Source organism: Salmo salar, chromosome 11, assembly GCF_965601325.2.
Source record: "Salmo salar chromosome 11, fSalSal1, whole genome shotgun sequence".
NCBI lineage: Eukaryota > Metazoa > Chordata > Actinopteri > Salmoniformes > Salmonidae > Salmo > Salmo salar.
The window spans coordinates 51077366-51100000 of NC_138301.1; the positions used below are offsets into that span (position 1 = coordinate 51077366).

At 46.8% G+C, this 22635-nt stretch overlaps 1 protein-coding gene across 1 annotated transcript in view; it reads left to right on the forward strand.

The window, feature by feature from the left end:
- Positions 1 to 4004: 4004 nt before the first annotated feature.
- otog (otogelin) overlaps positions 4005 to 22635 on the forward strand; it is a 111938-nt gene continuing 93307 nt past the window's right edge. The window contains exons 1-10 of the mRNA XM_082957550.1: positions 4005 to 4090; positions 7606 to 7745; positions 9033 to 9131; positions 9406 to 9563; positions 10764 to 10885; positions 15732 to 15940; positions 16316 to 16446; positions 20806 to 20912; positions 21535 to 21644; positions 21956 to 22081. Of these exons, the coding sequence (XP_082813676.1) occupies positions 4005 to 4090; positions 7606 to 7745; positions 9033 to 9131; positions 9406 to 9563; positions 10764 to 10885; positions 15732 to 15940; positions 16316 to 16446; positions 20806 to 20912; positions 21535 to 21644; positions 21956 to 22081 (1288 nt within the window). The remainder of the gene's footprint in view (positions 4091 to 7605; positions 7746 to 9032; positions 9132 to 9405; positions 9564 to 10763; positions 10886 to 15731; positions 15941 to 16315; positions 16447 to 20805; positions 20913 to 21534; positions 21645 to 21955; positions 22082 to 22635) is intronic.

The following is a 22635-nucleotide window of genomic DNA, read 5'->3' on the forward strand; positions in this document are numbered from 1 at the left end:
CCACCAGACCACCACTACTCCACATTCTTAATGTTTTACTCATTGGGTATTGAGTTTCATTTGAACAATTGCCCAACCTTGGCGGGATTACTACCTCTGAACTTGCCTGGCTAGCCAGAGAGAGAAGAGGATTGGTTCCTTCCCTAGGGTCTAGTTCCTCTCAAGGTTTCTTTCTTCCTATAGGTTTTTTCTCCACTGTTACCCTAGACTGGCTCTTTAGTGTTCAGGTCCATGTTGAGGCTGGCTCTTTAGGGTGTTCAGGTCCGTGTTGAGGCTGGCTCTTTAGAGTGTTCAGGTCTGTGTTGAGGCTGGCTCTTTAGAGTGTTCAGGTCCATGTTGAGGCTGGCTCTTTAGGGTGTTCAGGTCCATGTTGAGGCTGGCTCTTTAGAGTGTTCAGGTCCATGTTGAGGCTGGCTCTTTAGGGTGTTCAGGTCCATGTTGAGGCTGGCTCTTTAGAGTGTTCAGGTCCATGTTGAGGCTGGCTCTTTAGGGTGTTCAGGTCCATGTTGAGGCTGGCTCTTTAGAGTGTTCAGGTCCATGTTGAGGCTGGCTCTTTAGGGTGTTCAGGTCCATGTTGAGGCTGGCTCTTTAGGGTGTTCAGGTCCATGTTGAGGCTGGCTCTTTAGGGTGTTCAGGTCCATGTTGAGGCTGGCTCTTTAGAGTGTTCAGGTCCATGTTGAGGCTGGCTCTTTAGGGTGTTCAGGTCCATGTTGAGGCTGGCTCTTTAGGGTGTTCAGGTCCATGTTGAGGCTGGCTCTTTAGGGTGTTCAGGTCCATGTTGAGGCTGGCTCTTTAGGGTGTTCAGGTCCATGTTGAGGCTGGCTCTTTAGGGTGTTCAGGTCCATGTTGAGGCTGGCTCTTTAGAGTGTTCAGGTCCATGTTGAGGCTGGCTCTTTAGGGTGTTCAGGTCCATGTTGAGGCTGGCTCTTTAGAGTGTTCAGGTCCATGTTGAGACTGGCTCTTTAGAGTGTTCAGGTCCATGTTGAGGCTGGCTCTTTAGGGTGTTCAGGTCCATGTTGAGGCTGGCTCTTTAGAGTGTTCAGGTCCATGTTGAGGCTGGCTCTTTAGGGTGTTCAGGTCCATGTTGAGGCTGGCTCTTTAGGGTGTTCAGGTCCATGTTGAGGCTGGCTCTTTAGGGTTTTCAGGTCCCCGTTTTACTAAAGCTTTGTAAAAAGTATGTTCAAATGAAATCTGATTGATGGATTTTTGTTTTGCAATGTACAATTCAATTTCTCTCCCACTCTCTCCCCCCTATCTACCTCTCTCTCTCCCTCTCCCCCTTCTCTTCCAATCTCTCCCCCTCTCTCTATCTCTCTCCCCCTCTATCTCCCCTTCCCCCTCTCTCTCTCTGTCTATCGCTCTCTCTAACTCTCTCTCCCTCTGCATGTTGTCCAGTAGTAATATAATAGACTGACATATGGAACACATGAGGGCGCTGTCGAGGCAGTAGATGAGTGTCTACCGGTAGGAATACCTGTAGACGTTTCAGATGTGCAACACCATCAGGTGTAAAATCAAATGTCAAGTGCCTTAATTACATGTAACATTTAGAAACACATTTAGCCTCGATTTAAAACAAAAACACGTTCCTATGGTTTGTGATACAAATTATTTTTGATTTGTTGAATGTTTACTTTTCCAAAATTAGGCATACTGAATTTATAGCCTGGGCCCTATAGGCGATCTATGAAAAATCACAATTAGAAGCACATTTAACCATACTTTCCCACTGGATGTTAAAGTGGTTTACAAAACATGTCCACCTAAGTGGAAATATTGCACCACATCAGAACCCGGGTCATCTCTGTCCTCGCGCCTCCAGTTTACCTGCCATCCTTGCATATATTATGCAAATAGGCGGAGCGGCTGGTGCCTATCCAAGGAGCAAGGATGCTCCTCCGGAATAACCCGAATGGAAAAAGAGAGAGAAGGAGAGGAAATCTGTGAGGAGGAAATTATCCACATGGTATCAGAAAAAATGTATCGATGGTGCAGCTAAATTCCATTTTACCTGGCAGGGGAGAAAACGATTCCACTGACCGTGGGTTGTATGAATCACGAATGGATCCTAATTTAATTTTGAGCAGGAAAAGATTTTTGCATTTTTTATCGTTCTATTTTATTCTTATTTATCAAGGTAAGTCCCGTGTTCATTATTGAATTGGCTTAGCCTACTGTCCTACTATTTGAATAAACTACATAGACTATTCATGTTTATATATTTTGATTTATTCGTTAAGTATTTTTTTTTCGTTTCTTACCATTTAATCATTCATTTACATTACTTTTTTTGTTGTTGTTGCAGGAATACAACCAGCCAGTTGTTTTCTATATCATAGATGCGGAATATTGTAATTCACTACTATGGACGCTATTTTTGCGCACCTGTTATATGTGTAGAACTGTACTTTGTCGGTGATTGTTGTCACATTCTGATATTCTGATTTCGTATTATTGATTTATTCAGAAATGTTTTATTTTTCCTTTTAATCATTTTGATCACTCATCACTTCCCTTAATTGTTTTACTCATTTATTTCAGCGCATATTTCGTGGGGCATAGACGCGGTGAATATAACACACTGGCATGTTAAGTGAGTTTCATAAATCATGTATCATTCATTTGTAAAATGATGTATTATTATTATGTTATATGAAGACGTTATTACACTGTCATTTTTGAAGATGATTTTCATTGCGAATGTATTGAGTGTTGTGTTTATTGTCTGAGTTGTAGTCACACAGTAGTCATTTTCAGCCTCGTATTCTGTTGATGTCAGAGAAAAGGTCCTAGTCTTTTTGCGCAGTGGTTCTTTTTCCTGACCAACACAAGTGCTGATTACCTGCTAGGAACAAACCTTTCCTTGTTCTCTCTTTCTCCCAACAGCAAAAGCAGCAGTATAATGCTGGCGAAATGGGATACCGCTTCCCAAAGAGGACAGGTAGGAGAGCGGAGCCGCTGTTTTGAAACGCAGCATTGATAGAGCACGTTAAATATGTCAGGCACAGACACCAGAAATCACAACTCATGACCCTGAGCTTTTCATTCCCAGAAAAATACAGAACTTATACCTGGATTTCTTTCAGTACATAAAGACCCCAAGCTCGTTTTGTAGTGTCTGTGCATTAGATTAAATTGGAGGAAATATGTTAAAATATGTTTCTATATGTATTACCTGTTTGTTTTATATAAAATTGCATTTCTTTACGTTGTAACATTAGTAGTGTACCTATGGTCAAGTAGAACAAAACGCATGCAATTTGTTCATGATCTGTACACTTCATTAGAGGCACAAGATGTCTTACCCATATCTGCAAACTACTCCCATTAGAAAATATCTTCCATAACAGTGTTTCTCTGTGAGAAACCATAGTTTAGGCTTCTATATAGGTTAGTAAACAATGTAGAAAACTCACACTAGCTGGGGTCACACAGGTCTCATACTGTCCCTTGGTCCTAAAGACCATTTCTTTTCAATCCAAACCCAGCTACATCCCAAGAGCCTAACATGCAGCAGTTCTATCTGTTCTATAATCTGTAGTTCCTGTCCTAATCAGCATTGTTTCAGTTTGCTGACATTACGTGTTCCATCATTGAGGTGCAACATGATAACTGCATGTTGTTGAGAGTCATTACAAAGGGACAGATACATCTGCTGTTGTACGATCAGTAATTCTCACTCAGCTCTCTGTTCACAATGACGGTCCTAATAATCAATGGTTAATAATGCAGACGCAGCTCAGCCCCTCCTCTCTCCTCTCTCCTCTCTCCTCTCTCCTCTCTCCTCCCTCCTCTCTCCTCTCTCCTCTCTCCTCTCTCCTCTCTCTCTGTGCCTTTGTCCCTGGTCTGGTCTGGTCTGGTCTGGGAGATGAAAGCAGAGGTTGGAGGGCTCAGGTGTCTGGGCTGGGAATGAGGCTGGGTAGAAGCTGGGGCTGGGGTAGAGGTGGAGGCTGGAGCTGGGGATAGGGATGGGGTGGAGGCTGGATTTGGGGATAGGGGTAGAGATGGAGGCTGGGGCTGAGGCTGGGGAGAAGCTGAGTCGGGATGGTGTAGAGGTGGAGGCTGGGGAGAAGCTGAGACTGGGGACGGGGTAGAGGTGGAGGCTAGGTAGAAGCTGAGGCTGGGGACGGGGTAGAGGTGGAGGCTGGGTAGAAGCTGAGTCTGGGGATGGGGTAGAGGTGGGGGCTGGGGAGAAGCTGAGGCTGGAGACGGGGTAGAGGTGGAGGCTGGGTAGAAGCTGAGGCTGGGGATGGGATAGAGGTGGAGGCTGGGTAGAAGCTGAGGCTGGGGATGGGGTAGAGGTGGAGGCTGGGTAGAAGCTGAGGCTGGGGATGGGGTAGAGGTGGAGGCTGGGTAGAAGCTGAGGCTGGGGATGGGGTAGAGGTGGAGGCTGGGGAGAAGCTGAGGCTGGGGACAGGGTAGAGGTGGAGGCTGGGGAGAAGCTGAGGCTGGGGATGGGGTAGAGGTTGAGGCTGGGTAGAAGCTGAGGCTGGCTATGGGGTAGAGGTGGAGGCTGGGTAGAAGCTGAGGCTGGGGATGGGGTAGAGGTGGAGGCTGGGTAGAAGCTGAGTCTGGGGATGGGGTAGAGGTGGAGGCTGGGTAGAAGCTGAGGCTGGAGACGGGGTAGAGGTGAAGGCTGGGTAGAAGCTGAGGCTGGGAATGGGATAGAGGTGGAGGCTGGGTAGAAGCTGAGGCTGGGGGTGGGGTAGAGGTGGAGGCTGGGTAGAAGCTGAGGCTGGGGGTGGGGTAGAGGTGGAGGCTGGGGAGAAGCTGAGGCTGGGGACGGGGTAGAGGTGAAGGCTGGGTAGAAGCTGAGGCTGGGGTGGGGTAGAGGTGGAGGCTGGGTAGAAGCTGAGGCTGGGGATGGGGTAGAGGTGGAGTCTGGGTAGAAGCTGAGTCTGGCGACGGGGTAGAGGTGGAAGCTGGGTAGAAGCTGAGGCTGGCGACGGGGTGGAGGTGGAGGCTGGGTAGAAGCTGAGGCTGGGGATGGGGTAGAGGTAGGGGCTGGGTAGAAGCTGAGGCTGGGGATGGGGTAGAGGTGGAGGCTGGGTGGAAGCTGAGGCTGGGGACGGGGTAGAGGTGAAGGCTGGGGAGAAGCTGAGGCTGGGGATGGGGTAGAGGTGGAGGCTGGGTAGAAGCTGAGGTGGAGACTGAGGCTGGGTAGAGGTGGAGGCTGGGTAGAAGCTGAGGCTGGGTAGAAGCTGAGGCTGGGGACGGGGTAGAGGTGGAGGCTGGGTAGAAGCTGAGGCTGGCGATGGGGTAGAGATGGAGGCTGGGTAGAAGCTGAGGCTGGGGACAGGGTAGAGGTGGAGACTGGGTAGAAGCTGAGGCTGGGGACGAGGTAGAGGTGGAGGCTGGGTAGAAGCTGAGGCTGGGGATGGGGTAGAGGTTGAGGCTGGGTAGAAGCTGAGGCTGGCGATGGGGTAGAGGTGGAGGCTGGGTAGAAGCTGAGGCTGGGGATGGGGTAGAGGTGGATCTGGGGAGAAGCTGAGCCTGGGGACGGGGTAGAGGTGGAGGCTGGGTAGAAGCTGAGTCTGGGGATGGGGTAGAGGTGGAGGCTGGGTAGAAGCTGAGGCTGGAGACGGGGTAGAGGTGGAGAATGGGTAGAAGCTGAGGCTGGGGGTGGGGTAGAGGTGGAGGCTGGGTAGAAGCTGAGGCTGGGGATGGGGTAGAGGTGGAGGCTGGGTAGAAGCTGAGGCTGGGGATGGGGTAGAGGTGGAGGCTGGGTAGAAGCTGAGGCTGGGGACCGGGTAGAGGTGGAGGATTGGTAACACAGGTGGTGGAGTCCTGAGTTCCAGGGTGGAATAATAAGCCTATGTGCTGCATCTACAGCGACTGGGTTAGAATTTATAGGAGGGAACGCCACATTCTGGGGCAGAAAGGACAGACTGACTCCTTCCCTGACTAACTTTGATCATTCTTAAACTGTTAAAACCTCTTAAGGATCAGACCCTTTTTTTTCAATTTCCACCTAAAATGACATACCCAAATCTAACTGCCTTCCAGCCCAGGCGCAAACCTGTCTAGAGTGACCAAACTCTGTCATATTGTGGTCTAACTCAAGTGGGAGAACACCCAACACTTAGAGCCTGGTTAGGGAGTCGCAACGTGACAGCAACATCCACTACCCCTTTAGCAAGAAAGTTCTTTACAACCATTCAGACAGCATAATACCTAAAGAAAACTATCTCCAAGACAACTGCTCTTTGAGTAGAAACAGTGCTACTCAGATTCAGTGGTGTCAAGTACTTAAGTGAAAATACTTTAAAGTACTACTTAAGTCGTTTTTTTGGAGTATCTGTACTTTTTACTGTATATATATATTTTACAACTTTTACTTTTACTTCACTACATTCCTAAAGGAAATCATGTACTTTTTTACTCCATACATTTTCCCTGACACCCAAAAGTACTCCTTACATTTTTAATGGCTAGCAGGACCGGAAAATTGTTAAGTTCACTAACACAAATGCTTCATTCATAAATGATGCCTGAGTGTTGGAGTGTGCCCCTGGCTATCTGTATAAACAAAATAAAATTATGCCGTCTGGTTTGCTTAATATAAGAAATTAGAAAATATTTATACTTTTACTTTTAATACTCATGTATATTTTAGCAATTACATTTACTTTTGATACTTAAGTATACTTAAAACCAAATACTATCTTTACTTTTACTCAAGTATTACAATTGGGTACTTATTCCACCACTGCATAGATTTTACTATTGCTCACTTCAAATAACCTCTCAATAGCCTTTTTTTCTATAAGAGTGTAGTGCTCTGTAGTTGTTATTGTGGGTGGATGACAGTTCTCTTCTCTCACCTCTAGTCATGAGGATTCTGCTTACCTGGAATTCTTTAACTCTTTATCATATCATTTTAGATTATCGATTTGAAGCCAAAGTTCTCTCAGCCCTTCTACTCATTCTAGAATTCTTCTACCTGGAATTTTGTATCTCTTTATCATATCACTCCAGACTCTGATTTGGCATGAATGTAGCCTACTGTAAATCTTATTGGAATTTTGTGAGACCAAAACGTATAATTGTACTATAAAACGTTTCGATGTCAAACATTTAATCAACTCAGTATTAAATCTGTCACCTGAGAGCATGGCAAGCTTCTCCAGATGATCGAGGCTTCACTGTATTCGTTATTAAACTCAGGAAACTTTAACACTGTTAATTAAAGCGAATCAGTTTCTGTTACAAAGAGCTTAGTTTTGGTTTGCTGGGAATAACCCATTCTTCACTCTCTCAAACACTGACTAGACACTCCATATGTAAATGATAACATTTAATATATTTGGTCAGGACTAGACTCTTTCAAACAGCTGCTGGGTCTGGCAAGCAGGACTCTGGTCAAGTCAGGACAGGCTCATACGGCTAGGATGAAATGATTGTCTCTTCTGAGTGCATGTTGAAGATAATTGTATTGTATTTACTTGTTCTTTCTTTTCAATCTTTCCCCATAGGAACTTCATAGAACTGCAGATACATTAGCAGCCAATGTATCATCAGCCAATGCATCACTAGCCAACACGTCAACCAATGTATCATCAGCAAATGCATCACTAGCCAACACGTCAACCAATGTCTCCTCAGTTCACTCATCTTCATCCAACTCTTCGTCCCTCCACCTATCATCCATCAAGCCATCTTCAGTTGGCAGATCTTCAGTCCACTACTTCAACACAACTGTAGTCGATTCATCTTCAGACTCAAAGGAAGCTCTGAGGTCATCAGTAGGCCTGCGTAGGCCAACAGGTAGGCTACTATATGTTTGGTGGGAAAAGCCATTTATGGACAGAAGAGATTGTGTGAACACCCGTAGGATGTTAGAGTCTAACTGTGTAGGGTTAACATCCCTCTCCCAAACTTCCCATCCTTTCCAAGAACAATTACCCCTCTGTCTGGCCTGAGTCACCTCTCTACAACAGACACTAAGAGAGGTGAGGCGGAGCCCCTTTCGTCCAGCCCAGCTTAGTCTAAGGGGATCTCTAATGTGTACGTTTTTAATACGGCTGGGTTAACAGGTTAACAGGGTCAGGTCCTACCACCACTCTCCATCTGTCCCTCTTTCCCTCCCTCCTCAGACCACTGGCCATATGTTGCCAGGGCAACATTAGGAGCTGCAGCTATTGGTGCTAGCCACTCAGGCTTAGCTCTGACATAAAGGTCAGGTGGAGGAAGAACTGACATAAAGGTCAGGTAGAGGAAGAACTGACATAAAGGTCAGGTAGAAGAAGAACTGACATAAAGGTCAGGTAGAAGAAGAACTGACATAAAGGTCAGGTAGAAGAAGAACTGACATAAAGGTCAGGTAGAGGAAGAACTGACATAAAGGTCAGGTAGAAGAAGAACTGACATAAAGGTCAGGTAGAAGAAGAACTGACATAAAGGTCAGGTAGAAGAAGAACTGACATAAAGGTCAGGTAGAAGAAGAACTGACATAAAGGTCAGGTAGAAGAAGAACTGACATAAAGGTCAGGTGGAAGAAGAACTGACATAAAGGTCAGGTAGAAGAAGAACTGACATAAAGGTCAGGTAGAAGAAGAACTGACATAAAGGTCAGGTAGAAGAAGAACTGACATAAAGGTCAGGTAGAAGAAGAACTGACATAAAGGTCAGGTAGAAGAAGAACTGACATAAAGGTCAGGTAGAAGAAGAACTGACATAAAGGTGGGGTAGAAGATGAAGGAGAAGAAGAGGAGGAGAAAGGGAAGAATGGAGGGGGAGGGAGGAAGGTGGAGGTGGGGACTTTCTCCAAAGCTGCCGTCATGGAAAGTTGTGACTTCCCAGGTATTTGATCTTGAACAGGCAACACAGCATGTGGTACAGCACAACGCTGGTTTCATTCTACTGTGGGATTGTTTATATATTTGGTTAAGAAGGAATTTATATTGCTATCATTAGAGAATTCATCAAATAATCTTCAATATCTTCATGGAAATAAAACTCTCTGTAGAGTTAGTGTATTTGGTATAAAGGTGAATAACATTTGTATGATACTGAATGTGACTGTGTTTCAGATCCCTGTTTGTTTCCTTGTCTGAATGGAGGTCAGTGTGTCCATCCTGAGTCATGTGACTGCAGTTTATACCAAGCTACTGGAACACGATGCCAAACAGGTTAACTGTCTTCTATTCAGAGCTTCATCTGGAGTGGGGTATAGATGGTGGAAGTGGGGGGATGACAGACAGCATAAATTGGGAATTGTATGGACTGTTCTACCAACACATTCCCCATTCACCCTCCAACCTGTCTGTCTGTCTGTCTGTCTGTCTGTCTGTCTGTCTGTCTGTCTGTCTGTCTGTCTGTCTGTCTGTCTGTCTGTCTGTCTGTCTGTCTGTCTGTCTGTCTGTCTGTCTGTCTGTCTGTCTGTCTGTCTGTCTGTCTGTCCAGTTCCTAACCCAGGATTTGAGAGGGAGATGACGTGTCGGTCGTGGGGCCAGTATAACTACGAGACGTTTGATGGGCTGTACTATCACTTTCCTGGGAGATGTACCTACACTCTGCTGAGAGACTGTGAAGACACCAGCCAGGCCAGCATTCTCATACAGGTAATGCTGCTGCATGTTAATCAACATAGAGCATGACTCTCAGCAGCATATCACAGATCCATATCTGGTCTAGTAGGTGTATAAAGAATACAGGGTTGGAAAGGAAAGTGGGGAGTATGGCTTGATATGGAAGGCTCAACTTGGCTTTAAAGGAAAGTGGGGAGTATGGCTTGATATGGAAGGCTCAACTTGGCTTTAAAGGAAAGTGGGGAGTATGGCTTGATATGGAAGGCTCAACTTGACTTCAAAGGAAAGTAGAGACTATGACTTGATATAGTAGACCCAACTTGGCTTCAACAGTGAGCGCTTTGTATGAAATGTATCATTTCCCAGAGCTGCTCTTCATCTCACAGTGTTTCTAAGGGTTATCGGCTCTCAGTACAGTCTTAGAGTAGAAGAGTACAGTCTTGGCCTCAGGGTAATATTTGCTCTGAAGATTAACTGAAAGCCTTCTCATTACTAGACTAATTTATGTCAATTACCGTTAGGCTACAGCAATTACCCACAATGCATCTCAACCGTCCGCAACAAACCTTGACTTTGTTCCTGAAACAAGCTGAGTAACCGAGAGGAAGTCGCTCCAGGAGAAAACTAGAATAAGAAACAGCTTTACCTGGAACTTCCTTTTTCTTTGACTTCTAGCTGCGTTCCGTTTTGTGTGCATATGGAGTCCCCTGGGGGGCCACAACGGTCTATCCATCCAATCCACTCATTAGTTATTCATAGTAGTAAACAGGGACTGGTCTCGAAATTCAATTATCTGCTGCTTAAAATGACTAATAAACCAATCCCTTCCCGTGCCTCATGGACGAGAGACCTCTCCATGTGTAGTACTGTGACCTGATGGACCAGAGTTTGGTCCAACATATGAACTGAATCGAGCAACCTCGTAAAGTTTAACTGCACACCACACTAACCATTCAAGATGAAAGCTAGACAATCCCCAAATTGCTGACTGTGCCCTCAGGGGGGCTCCTGGCACATTTTTTCATATGATTTGGGAATGCCCTGGGGATTTACAACTGTTGGTCTTGTTTGCTCTGGTCACTTGTTTCTCGGTTCATGTTTTGTGTACGAAAGCAATGTCATTGATCTAAATGTCTCTGTATTTATTTATTGTATTTACTTATTTGTTATTATTAACTAACTAACTAAAATGTTTTCTAAATGAATAAATAGTCTATTCTGTTGATTTTACAGGTCCACAATGACCCAGACTGCGGCTCGTCTCCCTACTCCTGCACGCGGTCAGTTAGTCTCTTCCTGCCCTGGGAAGGAGAGATCAGGTTGCACAGGTCCAAAGTTACCTTCAAGGGACAGAGGTAATCGATTGATTTGATCGACTCATTGATTGGTTGATTGATTGATCACAGGTCTGTTTAATAAATGTTTCATAAGCAGATGTAAATGAAGAGTTCTCCGTTGTGTCTATGTAACTCAGGCAGTGTTGTAGTGAGTCTGGTCTCCGTTGTGTCTATGTAACTCAGGCAGTGTTGTAGTGAGTCTGGTCTCCGTTGTGTCTATGTAACTCAGGCAGTGTTGTAGTGAGTCTGGTCTCCGTTGTGTCTATGTAACTCAGGCAGTGTTGTAGTGAGTCTGGTCTCCGTTGTGTCTATGTAACTCAGGCAGTGTTGTAGTGAGTCTGGTCTCCGTTGTGTCTATGTAACTCAGGCAGTGTTGTAGTGAGTCTGGTCTCCGTTGTGTCTATGTAACTCAGGCAGTGTTGTAGTGAGTCTGGTCTCCGTTGTGTCTATGTAACTCAGGCAGTGTTGTAGTGAGTCTGGTCTCCGTTGTGTCTATGTAACTCAGGCAGTGTTGTAGTGAGTCTGGTCTCCGTTGTGTCTATGTAACTCAGGCAGTGTTGTAGTGAGTCTGGTCTCCGTTGTGTCTATGTAACTCAGGCAGTGTTGTAGTGAGTCTGGTCGCCGTTGTGTCTATGTAACTCAGGCAGTGTTGTAGTGAGTCTGGTCTCCGTTGTGTCTATGTAACTCAGGCAGTGTTGTAGTGAGTCTGGGGCCAGCGGAGTGAAAATGAAATAATTAGCAGCTGTCATTCAGTCAGCCCGTAAAACCGCTTCACCAGGCCAGATATCCACACTCCTTTCATGAAACAATATCTTATCGACTATTGAAACCTGCTTGGGCTTTCTACTTTACTCGTAACATTACTGTCCTTTACTTTTGTTGAAGAATATCCTCAAACTTTGTGATGCTGGTCAGGATTTCCTTGATTGGCTGGTAGATAAGAATAGGGGATATTGTTTCTCTATTTAGTTAGGGGAGACCGGGGGAAGTTGGAACATACTTAAGCCTTTTTATCTATTAGAGATCTGTTTGGGTTAGTGATTATGTGTAGAGTGTCTCTCTGTTTATCCTGCGCATCCATTTCATCACCATTCTGAATATCTAAAGAATCCATTTGTTCTTCTGAAATATGAACACAGAAATACTGGACATTTTGAGTTCCTGTTATTATGGTGATTTGACACATTTACAACCGTGGTCTTGAATTGGACTTGCATTGTTCTGGTCTCAGTCTTGACTTGTGGTACAATAATGCTAGTACGAACTCGAACCCAGGCGCAGAGAAACACAGCAAGTAGAGATAAGGATACATCCAGATCTTTTACTTAAAGTCTTGACAGAAAACAAGGCAAGAGTACACTAAACAAAACATGAGCCCTAAGCACAGATGCAGGCCAACAGAGGAACCTAAATAGCAAGGCAGCCAGGTGCACAGAGAAGGTAATTAACCGCAGGTGAAACCAATAAGTTATGATCAGGGTAACCTGGAACCTAGATAAGGGTGCCCTCCAGTGGTAACCAAAGGAAACAACAATTAAATCGAACAGAAACGGTGACAACTTGGTCTCGGACCCCTCGCCCCCCTCCCGGTCTTGGTCCTGACTCAGACTGGAAGAGAGGTACTGGGTGTGCAGGCTTTCAGGCGTCCAACCCTTGGTCTATCTCAACTAATTGAGGTCCAGAAAAAGAGTGAATGAAAAACCTATAGTCGTGGCCAAAAGTTTTGAGAATGACACAAATACTAATTTTCACAAAGTCTGCTGCCTCAGTTTGTATGATGGCAATTTGCATATACTCCAGAATGTTACGAAGAGTGATCAGATGAATTGCAATTAATTGCAAAGTCCCTCTTTGCCATGCAAATGAACTGAATCACCAAAAAACATTTCCACTGCATTTCAGCCCTGCCACAAAAGGACCAGCTGACATCATGTCAGTGATTCTCTCATTATCACAGGTGTGAGTGTTGACGAGGACAAGGCTGGAAATCACTCTGTCATGCTGATTGAGTTCTATAACAGACTGGAATCTTCAAAAGGAGTGTGGTGCTTGTAATCATTCATTGTTCTTCCTCTATCATCCATGGTTACCTGCAAGGAAACACATGCCATCATCATTGCTTTGCACAAAAAGGGCTTCACAGGCAAGGATATTGCTGCCAGTACGATTGCACCTAAATCAACGATTTATCGGATCATCAAGAACTTCAAGGAGAGCGGTTCAATTGTTGTGAAGAAGGCTTCAGGGCGCCCAAGAAAGTCCAGCAAGCACCAGGACTGTCTCCTAAAGTTGATTCAGCTGCGGGATCGGGGCACCACCAGTACAGAGCTTGCTCAGGAATGGCAGCAGGCAGGTGTGAGTGCATCTGCATGCACAGTGAGGCGAAGACTTTTGGAGGATGGCCCGGTGTCAAGAAGGGCAGCAAAGAAGCCACTTCTCTCCAGGAAAAACATCAGGGACAGACTGGGCGGCAGGTAGCCTAGTGGTTAGAGTGTTGGACTTGTAACCGAAAGGTTGCAAGATTGAATCCCCGAGCTGACAAGGTAAAAATCTATCGTTCTGCCCCTGAACAAGGCAGTTAACCCACTGTTCCTAGGCCATCATTGAAAATAAGAATTTGTTCTTAACTGACTTGCCTAGTTAAATAAAGGTAAAAAATAAAAATATTCTGCAAAAGGTACAGGGATTGGACTGCTGAGGACTGGGGTAAAGTAATTTTCTCTGATGAATCCTTTTTCCGATTGTTTGGGGCTTCTGGAAAAAAGCCTGTCTGGAGAAGACAAGGTGAGCGCTACCATCAGTCCTGTGTCATGCCAACAGTAAAGCATCCTGAGACCATTCATGTGTGGGGTTGCTTCTCAGCCAAGGGAGTGGGCTCACTCACAATTTTGCCTAAGAACACAGCCATGAATAAAGAATGGTACCAACATATCCTCCGAGAGCAACTTCTCCCAACCATCCAGGAACAGTTTGGTGATGAACAATATCTTTTCCAGCATGATGGATCACCTTGCCATAAGGCAAAAGTGATAACTAAGTGGCTCTGGGAACAAAACAATTATATTTTGGGTCCATGGCCAGGAAACTCCCCAGATCTTCATCCTATTGAGAACTTGTGGTCAATCCTCAAGAGGCAGGTGGACAAACAAAAACCCACATATTCTGACAAACTCCAAGCATTGATTGTGCAAGAATGGGCTGCCATCAGTCAAGATGTGGCCCAGAAGTTAATTGACAGCATGCCAGGGAGGATTGCAGAGGTCTTGAAAAAGAAGGGTCAACACTGCAAATATTGACTCTTTGCATCAACTTCATGTAATTGTCAATAAAAGCCTTTGACACTTATGAAATGCTTGTAATTATACTTCAGTATTCCATAGTAACATCTGACAAAAATATCTAAAGACACTGAGGCAGCAGACTGTGAAAATTAATATTTGTGTCATTCTCAAAACTTTTGGCCACGACTGTAGACACTTAGAGAACCTGGTTGACTTATCTGACCTCTCCTCTCCTCCTCCTCTCCTCCTCCTCCTCCTCCTCCTCCCGTCCTCCTCTCCTCCTTCTCTCCTCCTCCCGTCCTTCTCTCCTCCTCCTCTCCTCCTCCTCCTCCCGTCCTCCTCTCCTCCTTCTCTCCTCCTCCCGTCCTCCTCTCCTCCTCCTCCCGTCCTCCTCTCCTCTCCTCCTCCCGTCCTCCTCTCCTCCTTCTCTCCTCTTCCCGTCCTCCTCTCCTCTCCTCCATCCTCCTCTCCTCCTCCCGTCCTCCTCTCCTCCTTCTCTCCTCCTCCCGTCCTCCTCTCCTCTCCTCCTCCCATCCTCCTCTCCTCTCCTCCTCCTCCTGTCCTCCTCTCCTCCTCCTCCCGTCCTCCTCTCCTCCTTCTCTCCTCCTCCCGTCCTCCTCTCCTCCTTCTCCCGTCCTCCTCTCCTCTCCTCCTCCCGTCCTCCTCTCCTCCTTCTCTCCTCCTCCCGTCCTCCTCTCCTCTCCTCCCGTCCTCCTCTCCTCCTTCTCTCCTCCTCCCGTCCTCCTCTCCTCTCCTCCTCCCGTCCTCCTCTCCTCTCCTCCTCCGTCTGTCCTCCTCTCCTCCTCCTCCCGTCCTCCTCTCCTCCTTCTCTCCTCCTCCCGTCCTTCTCTCCTCCTCCCATCCTCCTCTCCTCCTTCTCTCCTCCTCTCCTCCTCCTCCTCTCCTCCTCCCCTCCTTCTCTCCTCCTTTCGTCCTCCTCTCCTCCCCCCGTCATCCTCCCCTCCTTCTCTCCTTCTCCCATCCTCCTCTCCTCCTCTCCTCGTCCCGCCCTCCTCTCCTCTGCCTCCCGTCCTCCTCTTCCCCTCCCATCCTTCTCATCTCCTCCCATCCGTCTCTCCACCTTCTCTCCTGCTCCTGTCCTCCTCTCCTCCTCCTCCCGTCCTCCTCTCCTCTTCCTCCCGTCCTCCTCTCCTCCTTCTCTCCTCCTCCCGTCCTTCTCTCCTCCTCCCATCCACCTCTCCTCCTTCTCTCCTCCTCTCCTCCTCCTCCTCTCCTCCTCCCCTCCTTCTCTCCTCCTTTCGTCCTCCTCTCCTCCCCCCGTCATCCTCCCCTCCTTCTCTCCTTCTCCCATCCTCCTCTCCTCCTCTCCTCGTCCCGCCCTCCTCTCCTCTGCCTCCCGTCCTCCTCTCCTCCTCCCATCCTTCTCTCCTCCTCCCATCCTTCTCTCCACCTTCTCTCCTGCTCCCGTCCTCCTCCTCTCCTCTCCTCGTCCTGTCATCCTCTCCTCCGCCTCCCGTCCTCCTCTCCTCCTCCCATCCTTCTCGCCTCCTCCTCTCCTCCTCCCGTCCTCCTCTCCTCCTCCCATCCTCCTCTCCTCCTTCTCTCCTTCTCCCCCCATGCAGTGTTCAGCTGCCTCACCACATCCATGACGTGGAGCTGGAGAGGATCTCCCGCTATGTCTTGGTGACCCAGCAACATGGCTTCACCCTGGCCTGGGACGGACACAGTGGCTCTGTCTACATCAAGCTGAGCCCAGAGTGGGTGGGCAGGACCTGCGGTCTGTGTGGCAACTTCAACGCTGACGTACAGGACGACCTGAAGACCAGCTACGGTAAGAACAGAGACAGAGAGAACAGTAGAGGAGGGACTGAAGACCAGCTACGGTAAGAACAGAGACAGAGAGAACAGTAGAGGAGGGACTGAAGACCAGCTACGGTAAGAACAGAAAAAGGGAGGACAGTCACAGGTCAGTTCCAGTAATGGTGGCCCCTCCCTTTGGAAAGCTCATAGGGGTGCAGTGCAAGCTTTTGCTCCATCTCTGCTGTAACACACCTGATTCAGTTGATCAAGGTCCTGAAGAACACCTTATGGCTACAATCAGGTGTGTTAGAAGTAGGGCTGGAACAAAACCTTGCCAGAGAGGACTGAAGCACTGTACTGTAATGGTGGTAACGTTCTGCGGTGCTCCTCCTGTCTTCCCATACAGATGTGGTGACGGAGGACCTGTCCATGTTTGGGAACAGCTGGGTGGAGGAGGAGCCTCACCAGGTCAGGTGTCCCATGGTGCCCTCCATGTTCCCCTCGCCCTGCGCCTCATGTGACCCACACATACTACTGGTGAGTAACCCTGACCCACACATACTACTGGTGAGTAACCCTGACACACATACTACTGGTGAGTAACCCTGACCCACACATACTACTGGTGAGTAACCCTGACCCACACATACTACTGGTGAGTAACCCTACCCCACACATACTACTGGTGAGTAACCCTACCCCACACATACTACTGGTGAGTAACCCTACCCCACACATACTACTGGTGAGTAACCCTGACCCACACATACTACTGGTGAGTAACCCTGACCCACACATACTACTGGTGAGTAACCCTACCCCACACATACTACTGGTGAGTAACCCTACCCCACACATACTACTGGTGAGTAACCCTACCCCACACATACTACTGGTGAGTAACCCTGACCCACACATACTACTGGTGAGTAACCCTGACCCACACATACTACTGGTGAGTAACCCTAACCCACACATACTACTGGTGAGTAACCCTGACCCACACATACTACTGGTGAGTAACCCTGACCCACACATACTACTGGTGAGTAACCCTGACCCACACATACTACTGGTGAGTAACCCTGACACACATACTACTGGTGAGTAACCCTGACCCACACATACTACTGGTGAGTAACCCTGACCCACACATACTACTGGTGAGTAACCCTGACCCACATACTACTGGTGAGTAACCCTGACCCACATACTACTGGTGAGTAACCCTGACCCACACATACTACTGGTGAGTAACCCTAACCCACACATACTACTGGTGAGTAACCCTAATCCACACATACTACTGGTGAGTAACCCTGACCCACGTACTACTGGTGAGTAACCCTGACCCACACATACTACTGGTGAGTAACCCTGACCCACACATACTACTGGTGAGTAACCCTACCCCACACATACTACTGGTGAGTAACCCTGACCCACATACTACTGGTGAGTAACCCTGACACACACATACTACTGGTGAGTAACCCTACCCCACACATACTACTGGTGAGTAACCCTGACCCACATACTACTGGTGAGTAACCCTGACCCACACATACTACTGGTGAGTAACCCTGACCCACATACTACTGGTGAGTAACCCTGACCCACACATACTACTGGTGAGTAACCCTGACACACATACTACTGGTGAGTAACCCTGACCCACACATACTACTGGTGAGTAACCCTGACCCACACATACTACTGGTGAGTAACCCTGACCCACACATACTACTGGTGAGTAACCCTACCCCACACATACTACTGGTGAGTAACCCTACCCCACACATACTACTGGTGAGTAACCCTGACCCACACATACTACTGGTGAGTAACCCTGACCCACACATACTACTGGTGAGTAACCCTACTCCACACATACTACTGGTGAGTAACCCTACCCCACACATACTACTGGTGAGTAACCCTACCCCACACATACTACTGGTGAGTAACCCTGACCCACACATACTACTGGTGAGTAACCCTGACCCACACATACTACTGGTGAGTAACCCTACCCACACATACTACTGGTGAGTAACCCTGACCCACACATACTACTGGTGAGTAACCCTGACCCACACATACTACTGGTGAGTAACCCTGACCCACACATACTACTGGTGAGTAACCCTGACACACATACTACTGGTGAGTAACCCTGACCCACACATACTACTGGTGAGTAACCCTGACCCACACATACTACTGGTGAGTAACCCTGACCCACATACTACTGGTGAGTAACCCTGACCCACATACTACTGGTGAGTAACCCTGACCCACACATACTACTGGTGAGTAACCCTAACCCACACATACTACTGGTGAGTAACCCTAATCCACACATACTACTGGTGAGTAACCCTGACCCACGTACTACTGGTGAGTAACCCTGACCCACACATACTACTGGTGAGTAACCCTGACCCACACATACTACTGGTGAGTAACCCTACCCCACACATACTACTGGTGAGTAACCCTGACCCACATACTACTGGTGAGTAACCCTGACACACACATACTACTGGTGAGTAACCCTACCCCACACATACTACTGGTGAGTAACCCTGACCCACACATACTACTGGTGAGTAACCCTGACCCACATACTACTGGTGAGTAACCCTGACCCACACATACTACTGGTGAGTAACCCTGACACACATACTACTGGTGAGTAACCCTGACCCACACATACTACTGGTGAGTAACCCTGACCCACACATACTACTGGTGAGTAACCCTGACCCACACATACTACTGGTGAGTAACCCTACCCCACACATACTACTGGTGAGTAACCCTGACCCACACATACTACTGGTGAGTAACCCTGACCTTAACCCTCACATACAGGTGGTGAATGACCCTGACCTTAACCCTCACATACAGGTGGGGAATAACCCTGACCTTAACCCTCACATACAGGTGGGGAATAACCCTGACCTTAACCCTCACATACAGGTGGTGAAAAACCCTGACCTTAACCCTCACATACAGGTGGTGAATAATCCTGACCTTAACCCTCACATACAGGTGGGGAATAACCCTGACCTTAACCCTCACATACAGGTGGTGAATAACCCTGACCTTAACCCTCACATAGAGGTAGGTGGTGAATAACCCTGACCTTAACCCTCACATACAGGTGGTGAATAACGCTGACCTTAACCCTCACATACAGGTGGTGAATAACCCTGACCTTTACCCTCACATACAGGTGGTGAATAACCCTGACCTTTACCCTCACATACAGGTGGTGAATAACCCTGACCTTTACCCTCACATACAGGTGGTGAATAACCCTGACCTTAACCCTCACATACAGGTGGTGAATAACCCTGACCTTTACCCTCACATACAGGTGGTGAATAACCCTGACCTTTACCCTCACATACAGGTGGTGAATAACCCTGACCTTAACTCTCACATACAGGTGGTGAATAACCCTGACCTTAACCCTCACATACAGGTGGGGAATAACCCTGACCTTAACCCTCACATACAGGTGGTGAATAACCCTGACCTTAACCCTCACATACGGGTGGGGAATAACCCTGACCTTAACCCTCACATACAGGTGGTGAATAACCCTGACCTTAACCCTCACATACAGGTGGTGAATAACCCTGACCTTTACCCTCACATACAGGTGGTGAATAACCCTGACCTTAACCCTCACATACAGGTGGGGAATAACCCTGACCTTTACTCTCACATACAGGTGGTGAATAACCCTGACCTTAACCCTCACATACAGGTGGGGAATAACCCTGACCTTAACCCTCACATACAGGTGGTGAATAACCCTGACCCTGACCTTTACCCTCACATACAGGTGGTGAATAACCCTGACCTTTACCCTCACATACAGGTGGTGAATAACCCTGACCTTAACCCTCACATACAGGTGGTGAATAACCCTGACCTTTACCCTCACATACAGGTGGTGAATAACCCTGACCTTTACCCTCACATACAGGTGGTGAATAACCCTGACCTTAACCCTCACATACAGGTGGTGAATAACCCTGACCTTAACCCTCACATAGAGGTAGGTGGTGAATAACCCTGACCTTAACCCTCACATACAGGTAGGTGGTGAATAACCCTGACCTTAACCCTCACATAGAGGTAGGTGGTGAATAACCCTGACCTTAATCCTCACATACAGGTAGGTGGTGAATAACCCTGACCCTGACCTTTACCCTCACATACAGGTGGTGAATAACCCTGACCTTAACTCTCACATACAGGTGGTGAATAACCCTGACCTTAACCCTCACATACAGGTGGGGAATAACCCTGACCTTAACCCTCACATACAGGTGGTGAATAACCCTGACCTTAACCCTCACATACAGGTGGTGAATAACCCTGACCTTAACCCTCACATACAGGTGGTGAATAACCCTGACCTTAACCCTCACATACAGGTGGTGAATAACCCTGACCTTTACCCTCACATACAGGTGGGGAATAACCCTGACCTTTACCCTCACATACAGGTGGGGAATAACCCTGACCTTAACCCTCACATACAGGTGGTGATTGAGTTTAGGAGACATCTATGGTGCTGCTAACTGCCAAGTCTCTGCTTGGACCAGTGGTTCTCAGTCTCTACCTGAGGGACCACAATCATTTCAAAAGGACATTTTTGAATCTTTCACACTTTTTAGATTTAATTCTCCTCAAAATAGCTACTCTAACTCTGTGTGTGTTCTTTATTATCCTGTTCTGGGTTTGTGTGATTCATTTCCTGTTCTGGGTTTGTGTGATTATTATCCTGTTCTGGGTTTGTGTGATTCATTTCCTGTTCTGGGTTTGTGTGAGGTAAACTTGGACCTTGTGCTTACTTTGTTTTCACCGTGACAGAAAGTGGAGGAGGTGTGTGCAATGCTTCTGGAGGAACCTTTTGCAGGCTGTCATGAGTTTGTCAGTCCTCTGTCTTACATGGCTAGCTGCTCCAACGACCTCTGTCTGTAAGTAAAAACTAGTCTCCAACGACCTGTCTGTTAGTAATAACTAGTCTACAACGACCTGTCTGTTAGTAATAACTAGTCTACTAGTAATAACTAGTCTACAACGACCTGTCTGTTAGTAATAACTAGTCTACAACGACCTCTGTCTGTTAGTAATAACTAGTCTACAACGACCTGTCTGTTAGTAATAACTAGCCTACAACGACCTGTCTTTAGTAATAACTAGTCTACAACGACCTCTCTGTTAGTAATAACTAGCCTACAACGACCTGTCTTTAGTAATAACTAGTCTACAACGACCTCTCTGTTAGTAATAACTAGTCTACAACGACCTCTGTCTGTTAGTAATAACTAGTCTACAACGACCTGTCTGTTAGTAATAACTAGTCTACAACGACCTCTGTCTGTTAGTAATAACTAGTCTACAACGACCTGTCTGTTAGTAATGACTAGTCTACAAATTCTCCAACTAGGAACATTTCTATAATCAATTTTGTACGTGATGAAAACAGCGATATGGATGCTTCTAAACATCAGGGAACATCCCTTCTTCCTGCCTACCTGTCTTTGGCTTCTCTTCAGTGAAAGAGTTGTATTCTGTTTTATCTTGCCCTGAATGAAGGTCGGGTCCCAACGGTGATGTGGTATGCCAGGTGTTCACGGAGTATGCCCGGGCCTGTGCCCACGCCGACCACCCACTGAAGGACTGGAGGACTCACATTCCACAGTGTGGTAGGTACTCTTCATACCGTTATTTACCCATACCCGCATGCAGGATCCACTGTAGTTAGTTTTAGTGTAAATAAATATGTGTTGTTTCAGTTGGCTTGTTGCCCCCCCCCCCCAAAAAAAAAAATATATATATTATTCCTTCAAGGTACACATGGTAAGTAATTACACGAAACAAACCCCAAGACAAATTTAATGTCAAACATTTTTAATGTTACTTCCTGTCTCGTGATGTCACTTCATGTCCCGCGATGTCACTTCCTGTCTTGTGATGTTACATCCTGTCTCAAGGTGTCACTTCCTGTGTTCCTCAGCGATGCCGTGTCCTCCAGGTCTGCAGTATAAGGAGTGCATCACCTGCTGCCCTGTGTCCTGTAACGTGGACAGAATGTGTATCGACAACAAGCTGCAGTGTCTAGACGGATGCTACTGCCCTGATGGTGAGATTTATGGTCATGTTGTTGATTACTGTTACTGTTTTTACTTTGTAATACTTTACATTAAAGTTACTGCGACATGAAGAAGGCCTGTGAGCCCAGCACGTTGGTTCGTTTTTATTTTTGAATATGGAATAGCCGCTAAAATAAAGGCTTTTTAACTTTTCCACGAGAGAGAGTACTTCAGTTTGTTTTTGAAGTATGATGCTTTTACACAGCTGCAATTTGGTTTGTTTGTTATTCCCGTTCTCCCATGAGCACCTCTCTTTGTCTTCATACGTGATTCCAAAGCAGCGCACACTCTTTTTTTTGCATTTTGAATACTTTATAAAGGGGTTGGAAAGAGTTTAGAAGTAGTTTTTATACCGTTAGTAATTTTGTTTGTAGATAGATTCTGAATCATTAATAAACAGTTATAACTAATTGGTTAATTTCAATTAACGAGTTAAAACATTAATTCTAAAGGTGTAAAATCTACTTATTAACACTTTACAAACCATCTTTCTTCCACACTCTCCCCATATCCTCTCTCCCTGAATTAGACATATTAGAGACCC